At 43.5% G+C, this 10029-nt stretch overlaps 1 protein-coding gene across 1 annotated transcript; it reads left to right on the top strand.

Annotated features, from left to right (window-relative positions):
- The first annotated feature begins 261 nt into the window (after positions 1-261).
- LOC112565445 lies at positions 262-8976 on the top strand. The gene is made up of 4 exons (XM_025240915.1): positions 262-397; positions 4199-4407; positions 4634-4747; positions 5028-8976. Exons 1-4 carry the CDS (start codon positions 364-366, stop codon positions 5394-5396), a joined length of 726 nt encoding a protein of 241 aa, XP_025096700.1. The 5' UTR covers positions 262-363; the 3' UTR covers positions 5397-8976.
- The last annotated feature ends 1053 nt before the right edge of the window (positions 8977-10029 follow it).

Raw genomic sequence — 10029 nt, 5'->3', positions numbered from 1 at the left:
CCGGTTAACCTAGAAACGTGCGGTGTGTTCGGGTGTTCCTTGAGCTATTTTGGGGGTCGGCATCAGCGGAATACACACGTCCTCAGGCCCAGTGCAACCCGCCAGTTTCAGAAATGAGCGACTTTCGTGATACCTACGTGTTGTCATGCCACCATCCCTCCCTCCACAACTCCCTCCCCCACCCCCTACAGCAAAAAGTCCCTGTCAGACATCATATAAAAGGAGGTGTTTGGGACCCAGAGGATCACAGGTTGGTTTCTTCTCCAACTCTTCGCACAGAACGACAAGTCTGCACCAGACGACTACTCTCAGATTCATACTTACTTCAGTCATCAGTGAACATCAGTCTCGTTGCCAGTTACAATGATGTCTTCGAGCTTCACCCTGTCCAGCACAGGTAAGCGCCACCTGCTTTCTTCTGGTTAATCTGGTTGCTAGGGTTTACAGGTGAGGATAGGATGCCAGCATCGACTGGAGACGGGTATAATTATTATAAGATAGAAAGAAACAGGTGTCACCGAACAACCCTCAAAATGATAATCTTTATTTTCAACGGGCTGGCTATCCGGTGCCATACTTTTTTGTTCTCTTACTCCACCCCAGAAAAATGACCATGCGTGTAGACAAAAAGGCGTGTAAGGAGAGAGAGAAAAAAAACCCCAAACAAACAAACTTTATAGTGTAGGTAGTCCCAAACATTCAAAAGCACTGTGCGAGAAAGTGCGTGTGTCCGGGTGAGTAGGAGGAAGTTTACATGCAATCATCTAGCTACACACCTGCCTACGTGTACCTAGACTACAAATAAATTTCACCTGTGGAAGTCGATCTCTGAAATGCGATGATTGATATTTTTCTAATATGAAAAAATAATCAGCTGAACCGATATTGGCTGTGGTAAATAACCTTTTATATAAAGCTGACTATAGGGCCCGCTTGCCTTCTAAATGTTTACAAGAACCTTTATGTCTGAGGCCCGAGGGCCGGGAAGATGCCATCGTTCGCGAATTAGACATTGCGAGGTACATTTCTGTGAAAACTTCATGCATTTATAGCTGGTTGTGAAATAATTTGTTCATTTAAATTTAGCCTTGCCGGTGTCAAAGGAGACTCGTCTTTCTTCTCCACTAAAATTAGCTGCTCGAGGTGTAAGGTGAGAGGGCAAAGTGAATTGGATCCTACGATTACAAAAAAGAAGAAAGTGGTTGTAAAAAATGCCCATAAACTATTCCCCCCTTTCAGACATGATACAGTTAGCACGTGTGAGGTCCCCTGCTTGTCGCCATCATAATTAACATGTCATTTTCGTAGCTAAGCAAGAAGGCATGTGAGGGAGGGGAGGGAGTGAGCGCGCGCACCGAGAATAGCGACCTGTGTAATAATTATACCCACCTGTTCAGTTTGGTGTTTTTTTTTTCTGTCGCCACCTTCAACCAGTAATTTTCCTGGCCGACTCTGTAGGCTCGTAAACTTGTCGTTGGCTTAATTAACGGAAAGATATTATAAAGTCTTTTACGAGAAAAATTTAATTCATAAATTTCTTCCTCTGCTATGTAAAACCTTTTCCTCATCGTGCCGAGAATAAACAAAGTATATTTGTTTACTCTTGCATCGCTATAAAAAGTCATTACCAGTCGAGTTAAAACAAAGTGGGCGTGGCCTACACTCTGGGCTCTTCCGGTTCGCGTTTCATTTCTGGCCACGTGATGAAACAGAAACTGACTCGCTAACGCTCCATTCACAGCGCCGGAGTCTGGCAACTGTTGTAGTTGTAACCTGTTGAGCCCATTGCCATCCGAAGTATCATTTCAGCTGACATTTCAGCTGACAGTATTGACAAATGTTGTGGATTATTGTTGTCTTGGGGTGTGGGGTAGGGGGTAAGGTAGGAGTGCGCGGCTGACGCGGGTACTTTGGAGACAAAGTGCTGATGTCAGTTTGCAGGATGGACAAGAGTCTAAAAATACGGAGGTAAGATGACGCTCCCTGCACTGTGCCTGTAGTGAAGTGTGAAGTGCCCAATCGGTTCTACCCGTTGTGTGGTCACCGTGGGAGAGGTCAGGAAACCCCAGCGATAGAGAGAAAGGGAGGGTCCTGGAGAGCGCGCGCAGGGAAAGTGCGATAATTGCTCTCGACTGTACATGAGTCCTTTATTTTTTTCCTCCTCTTCTCCCTTCATCTCACATTTCCCTTTCTGTTTCTCGGGGTCCAGACTGCTTTAAAAATAAACCATTAGTTCGATCCTGTCTCACTTGCTGCGCTACACGTCGAGCAAATCATCGTAAAATGTCAATGGGTTAGTGTCACGTGACACGTGCCCCGCGCGCGAGAGTCACTGCGATTGAGAGTTTGATGGAATGTACGCGCGCTTGTGTGTGTGTGTGTGTGAGTGTGTGTGTGTGAGTGTGTGTGAGAGAGAGTTATGCCTGACAGCTGCTGTGTCGTCGTCCTTCACGCATGACACACCCCCGGAGCGGGGCGGCTTGACTTCCCGCTCAGCACCGCGCAGTTCCAAGAAAACGTGGCTTTGACGTAATTGCGGCCCTTGTTGCGAGTCACGTGGTTTTTCCAGCGTGGCCGACTTTACGTGCCCTCCCCACCCTCTCTCTCTGTGCGTTTGCGTGTGTGCGTGCCTGTGAAAATGAGCTTAAGGTTTCACACCAGGTAAATCTCAGTCTTCGTCATGGGGACGGTTAGAGGCGACGAAAGCTACCCGGAAGAAAAGACTCCCGGGATTAGTGACGACAGCGAGAAAGTTGCCGACAGAATTAGACACAGCGCCTACAAGGCTCCGATCAATGGCTGTTAGGTCAAATATTTCGAAATACTTTAGCGTATCCTGTTTTATCTACCTGTTATAGCAATGCAAGGATGATCGGGTGTTCATCCTATGAGGAAGGAACAGTTTGATTACAAAGAAAAAAAGTCGGATTACTAAATTAGCATCACCTAGGAAGAAAAGGAAAAAAATACATACCTCATCTCAAATAAATATTTAAAAAGTTGATATTTTCTTGACGATAGCACTGACACAAACAAGCAAACAAACAAAAACAATAACGAGCTTCTCTGCACACATGGTTTACGAATGGCCCTCGTTAACTACGTGATTGACCGGAAAGATTCATGACCTGCAGACTGCTCCCTGGTTATTCATTCATGCCCAACTCGTCAACATGAGCCACTCGGCGATTTGCGACTCGTGTCCGTCCAGGACCAGCCATTGGTCCGAGCAAGTGGACCTTACTCCGGATGTACCACAGCAGCGAAAAGGTACTCGCGAAAAGAGGCCCAGAGAACCGACTTACCGCACCTTTGCCACTATAGTGACAACCGTTGAGGGTTAGTCGAGCCCAGGGATGTAAACGCGGAAGAAAAACTTCTCCACATTAGTAAGGCGACCCCACCAGCACTGTTTGTCACCATAGCCTTTCTTGCTTGCCTTGCTTGTCAATAAAAACTAATCTCTCCTACGCTAAGCTGTCTACCCCACAAGATATCAGCCCGACCCCTGGTAGTTCACAAGCGGATCTCGTATGTGTGAAAGAAAAAGCTCAGCGGGGTTTGTTACTAAAACTAAATGCTCGAAGGAGTTTCCGGAGATGAGAGAACTGTGTATCTAGAATATCCCTGGGATGCTAAATTTAGATGAGGTGGGCGCGAACGCTGGCGATTTAAGCGCCGGCCCACGTGGGTTAGGATCAAACCTGACACGAGTCTGTTGGTGAGCAGTCACCTGCGAGAGGTCTGATTCGGTCTGCGCGATAATTCTCTTCATTTTCACGAATTGGTTTGTGTCGTCTGCTCAGACCCTGTACACCATCGTTCAGTTGCTTTCTGACGCCTTACTGCATAGTAAAATGAGACCCACCATTGGTAGGATGGAACACCGTTCACTATGTTTCAAACATAATAGTGATATTGTATTATTATCTCTTACTTTGAGATCGATTTGGCTTTTTGGCTGAGTAATTGTTTGATTTACTTAGTTGTTTTGTTTATAATGTAGCAACAATGTTTTACTCTCTCGTAATACTTTTCTTTCTTTTTTTTTTTTTTGTAGCATAAACTTAGGTGAAGCTTACGTGATATCGCCTGGACTATTCCCCCGAAAGGGTGAATCAGTCTGGCGTGTACTCACAGCAGCTGCCTCCCAGTGTTTACTTAAACTAATTTTTACTAACACTTTACCTGTCTGCAGATATCCTTCGCGCCCTTGCCGTGGTGCTTGTGATGATGTCACTTCCGGTTTCGAGCTCACCCGTCCCCAGCGATCCCTGGACTGACCCATGCAGCACGCTGAGTGCCACACCCCCGAGCACGGTGACTTTGGCTGACCTGATGAAATTGCTGAAGGAGGATGCCCAGAATGTTAAGCTGAGGGCCGCGGAGCTGAAGACCTTCTACACTGTAAGCATGACCTTTGACATTTTTCATTCGTGTCATCAATGTTTAGTCGGTTCGGTGGGGCGGTGGTTAAAACTTGTCACCAATACAGTGAGGATCTCGTGTCTTGGTTTCGCGTCTTAGGCTGTTTACATGTTATCTCATCTCAATGTCTGTCATCTCTTCTCGTTATCATCGTTAGCGTTTCGTCGTGACACTGTGTTGATGTTGTGTTTCATTTTTCTCACAGACCCAACAACCGGGTGAGTCTCAGCCCAGAGTCACTGCCACATATGTTGATATGCTGAATCCCATGCACCTGCCAAACTTTCCCTACGACTACGTGGCCACCACCACCGGAAATGTAAGCGTTAGACATTGAAGTAGACTTCTTTCCCTTTTTCTCAAATTTATATTCGTTTTGTTGTATGTTCATTTGCTATTGTGACAGTATTGCTGCTGCTTACAGCTATTAATAGCAAGTTAGCCATTTAAACTGAATAATTTTTCTCTTATTTGGTTATTCCTTCTGTTATTAATTCTTTATTTCGTGCATTTAATAATTGTTTCTTTCGTTCGTTCATTTTTTTCTTTCATTCTCTTTGTCTATTTCTAATTTTACATCTGATCTTGCTCTCGTGTAGATGACGCTGATCCTGCTGAACGACTACAAGCAGCTGTCCCGCGTTGCCATCTACGGTCACGCCATGATCAAGAACGAGGTTGCGTGTGACCTCAAGGCTCTGGCCTTGACCCCACTGAACGCACTCAAGACAGCCGTGTACAACGGCCTGTGCCACATCGACCTCACCGTGCGCAAGCTCAACTCTCGCGTCACTTCCTATGAAAACAGCGACGCGGTGCTGCCCCCTGAGGTCAAGAGCATCCCCGAGACTTGCCCTCCCGAGCGCGCGTTCTACGACTACATCATCGCCAAGGACACCGTGCACTACGCCGCCGAGCTGTACTCTCAGTACGTCACCTTTAGCCTCTCTATGACCTCGGGCAAGTAAGGTGAGGGTCGCTAACAGGGCCTGCGGAGACTGATGAAGAAAAGAAGAAAAACTTTTTTTTTCAGTTTTGCAGTCGTCCCACAGCAAGGCTTTGCCAGCTGACGATGTCGAGACCAGCAGCTTCCGACATCTTTTGCTTTTATTTTAGACCCAGGTCGTAGTTAGCGGCCATAATGATGAGCATCACAGGGGCAACACTAACACCAACCTTTTTCGTTTGAAAAAAATTACTTTCCTTCTTCATGCTTTCGTTTTATTCGTGAAACAGAACACGAAAGGGAGGGAACTGGTTTAGAATACCTCTGTGATGCTCAATTGCCACAGTTTTGCTGAAGCAACTTTTTTTTCACACTTGGCTTACAGCAAAAAGAGGCGTTGGATTATATTAATCCATCTTGCGGTGAGCAGCCATGTTGCCACATTCATTTTAAAACCCATCTCGATGTAAAGCCTTTTTCTCGACTCGTATTTGTGTATCAATGTAGCAATTGTTTGTAATTACTTACTAATTTATTAACAAATTTCTGAAACAATTATTTATAGAGTTTCAGTCTGTGATGTCATTCTTCTCTGGGGACGCATGACATGACTAAATTAAAAGTCGTTAATGAACATTATTCATTACATACAACTTCCCTGTAAAGCGATTTGTGTATGACGACTTTTCTCATTTTCTTGCGATTTTCACTAATCATTTCTGACAACTGTTCTCACATATAGGTGTGTATTATTTGTATACTGTGTAATGTAGTATAATTAATAATGTGTATTTTGTTCGTTTCTAATGAATCTAGTTGTGGTCTGTGTGACAGTTAATAACTTTATATCCACGAGTATTGTTCACATATGGCCAACATTTGTGTAAAATATAAAATGATGTTGTCTTCCATATAAACACTTATGACTCACTCATTGCTGTTATTCCAGTAACTTGCTCAAAGTATCAAGAGTTCTTCCACAAAAAAGTTTGATATTGTATTTTGATATATATTTATTATAGAGATAGAAATCTTTCCGTTTTTACCCCACTGCTCCATGCAAACGCTGTGATACACCCAGTAGACAATAAACAGTTATGTACTTAATGGTTGTGCTCAATCAAAATTACTGGAAGATTGTTTTTACAAATTGTGAACAGGATTGAAGGGTGCTTGCGCAGTTTACTCTCCTACTTAAATGATGTTTATTTTAACTTATGTGAATAACTATATTTGATTAGTCTTTTGGCTTATTTACCCAGGCTACGGCTCAAGCATATCACAGAATATTTATACTGACATTAGGGCAGATATTATTTTAACTTTTTCATCTGAAATTTTATTTTCTCTTTTCTGAATATCGCTTTTTGAGTGTATTTGTGCTTCCGTTAGGGCTTCATTGTAAACAATGTTCTTTATTCCTTTCTTTGTTAATTCATTCAATCAGTGACATACGCCTGTTTTACTTTTTTAATTTTGGATATTAAACGTGATTATTGTTTGTGTATACGGAAATTTTCTTCATTAATAAAGTTCATAAAAATTGAAAGTATCTATTGAGTGCTTTGTCGGTATGATTCTGTGTGTACATTTGTTTGCATGAAAGGGTTACTTTTTAACTGGATTAACTTTATGAATAAGTGAAAACATAAAACGAACATAGTAAACACTTTTTTCACTCTTGTGGTTAATGGGAGTTGAAAAACACTGAAATATGCCAGTGATGAATAGAATAGCATTCTGGGGACTGTCGTGTGTGAAACCAGAGGCTGACATTATTGACGAGAATGGCAACGTTGACTCAAGCGACAGTTTCTCCCTCCATTCTCATCTTTTACTGTTGTAACATTATACAAATAAATGTTGTACATCAGCAGCTTACTATCTGACCAAACTCATCACTCTATAGCTATATACACAATAAAGGCATCAAATCCGGCATTATGCTCATAAGAAATGATCTTAAGAAAGGACAGTACAAGGGAGCTGAGTCAGAGTCGTCAGTGTTGTGAACAGGATCACGAAAATAAACAGAGATTGTAGGAAATAGATAACTTCCTTCATCTCAATGTTTCTTAACTGTAGTTTAATTGTCAATTATTTATAGCAACCTGAACATATAAGGCTTAAGGAAATAAATTTCTGGAGGCTAGAAACAATAAACAGAATATGGACTGAAGGGCGGGTCCTCTGGTTGAAAATTACACACGACGGGCAGATGAGCTCTGACCTTTTACAGCTGTTGTACATCAGACACTAAATCCGGCATTGTGCTCCTCAAACATTATTGGGAGACAATACAAGAGAGTTCCGTTAATGAGGCAAAGTCATCAGAACTGAAGAGGAAGTGTTATAGAATAAGGAAAGTAAGCACAGCTTGTAGGAAATAGATAAATAGATAATAATCTTTGCATTGTTCCCTTTAGTTTTTCAGATGACGTAATAAAGCAAATTTCTCGAGGCTGGACACCGCAAAATGATCTTTGACAGTAGGGCGGGTCCTTACCACGGATGGCGTGCACAACAGATGCTGAAGGAAGGGTGGAGTATTTTACCAGATTAATGTAGAATCAAGTCACCCTATGTGACATTAGTCTGACAAGCTCAACCCTCGCGTCATTTCCTGTGAAAACAGCAACGCGGTGCTGTCCCCTTTACACATGCTTTGTGGACTTAAAGATGGCGTGCGACTCAGTCCAACACCAATCTCTCTTGACTTGAGAGCATTAGTTAAATCCAGAGCATCCGGGCGTTTTATCAGACCAATAATGGCGATGTATGACTTCCTGAAGGCACACATTAGGACAAAAAAAAATCAGTGTTGTGATTTTTTTCATCTTGTTTAAATCAAGATTTACTGCTGCTTATTTTCTCTGTTTTTACGAGAAACTCTCTTCACGATGGATGAAGTCTGCTGGTATGGTTACAGTATCACATGCATGTAGAACGCCGGAAATGACAAATATCCTGACTTAGGACTAGAGAGAGAGATGCTGTTGTTCCAGATGTTGACAGGCAGGGACACGGATACACACTACTCACCACCTGACAACGCGTGCCTTGCGCACCTATGGCGAGTCTGGATTTAGTCTTTCCAACCGTGAGATCCAACTCTGGTCGTGCTTCCTTTCTTCGTGATCAGACGCACATTCATCTGCACGCACCTGCTCGTCTCGTGCCGTCACAGTGCTGTTCGTGACACTGAGGCAGCGACAGATGGCGCCTCGTGTGGATGCTGCTTCCGGCACGTCACCCAACATGTATTTGTATTTCCAGACATTACTGATGATTTCATCAGGAGCCCTCCGCTCCCTAGAAATAATGGATGAAAAGGGGAAAAGTCAAATGCGTTCACTGTCAAAATATTGTGTGACTGTTGAGATTCTCTGAAGCGATCTGACACTGAAAGCTTGTAAAGAATATTGTCTTTATGTTTACATCGGCCTCCGTCTGTTTTGTTGTTCTAAATGTTAAACGCTCTGATCATATCTTTAGGAAGAGCTCAATAGGATTGTTTACTATTGTTATTTACCATTTCATGCTTTTAATCTTCGCATAATCTGCCATCATCAATAATCATTGAATAAATGTATATCTATATACCTCTATGTCTCTTTCGGAAAGAAATCATGTTCTACCCCCTGTCAAGTTGGTCCAGAAGCCTGAATCATTAAAGAGTATCTGTCGGAGAGAAATAACAAGAAAGAAATTCTAGGAATGGAAAATTTACTGTACAATAGCTTTGTATGTCACAATTATAGTTATTCCTGCAATTACTTTATTTACACACAAATTTTACTGAGAACCTCTTGAAAATTCCAGCGGTTGAGAGCGGATTTCTGTCTAGCAGGAATTACACAGGATGCGAGAGACGAGAGTTACAGGAAGATATGTGCTTAGTGCTTTCAGATAATTTAATTCATCGCACGTTTCATTGATACAACTTTGTCTAACAAACATCGTGGCTGTAGAAGAGTTCTTTCTATAATGTGTAGAGGGCCGAAACAAGTTGAAACAATAGGTGGGTGACGAGTGATCGCCGATCGGGGGGAAAACGGACGACAGGCCGCCTTGACTGACGACACGGTCACGACCCGGGGTCGGGAGAAGTTAGTGAGATAGCCAGTCGCCACCTCACAGGTGCGGGGTTAATCGAAAGACCGGTACACTCGGCCGTGCGAACACAGTTTGTTTTGTTTTCTTTGCCACCAACGGGACACCGGGGCTAAATGAGAGAATTAAATTGAGTGTCGCGGCAGTCAGAGGTTGATGGGGTTGACCGTGAGAACAAGGAACGGTAGATGTCATAGGTACCCGAGTATAGCGCGGTGGGATGTAGTCACCTTAGTTAAAGAAAGTTCGTTGTAGTTCAGAGGGGCCACGTGCTCTAGTGGTATATAAGGGCAGAGCTGAGACAAAACAAGGGAGGAAAACATCGGCGGATGAGGGAGAGCGCAGACATGTGACAGTAGGGGACAGCCTGACTGTTAGCGCCTCTGGCGATGTGGAGCAGCCGGGGCCAGTGTACTAGCCTGTGTAATAAAGGGTCGCACACCTGCTGACAGTTCCTGCCTTTTGTTTGAGTGTTGGACTGTGTGGTCACTAGACGACCCCCCCCCCCCACCACTCGGCTACAAATGCACTCACATTTCCAA

Source organism: Pomacea canaliculata, linkage group LG5 (assembly GCF_003073045.1).
Source record: "Pomacea canaliculata isolate SZHN2017 linkage group LG5, ASM307304v1, whole genome shotgun sequence".
Classification (NCBI taxonomy): domain Eukaryota; kingdom Metazoa; phylum Mollusca; class Gastropoda; order Architaenioglossa; family Ampullariidae; genus Pomacea; species Pomacea canaliculata.
Note: the sequence above shows the minus strand (reverse complement) of the source record. Positions and strands in the feature narration are given on the sequence as shown.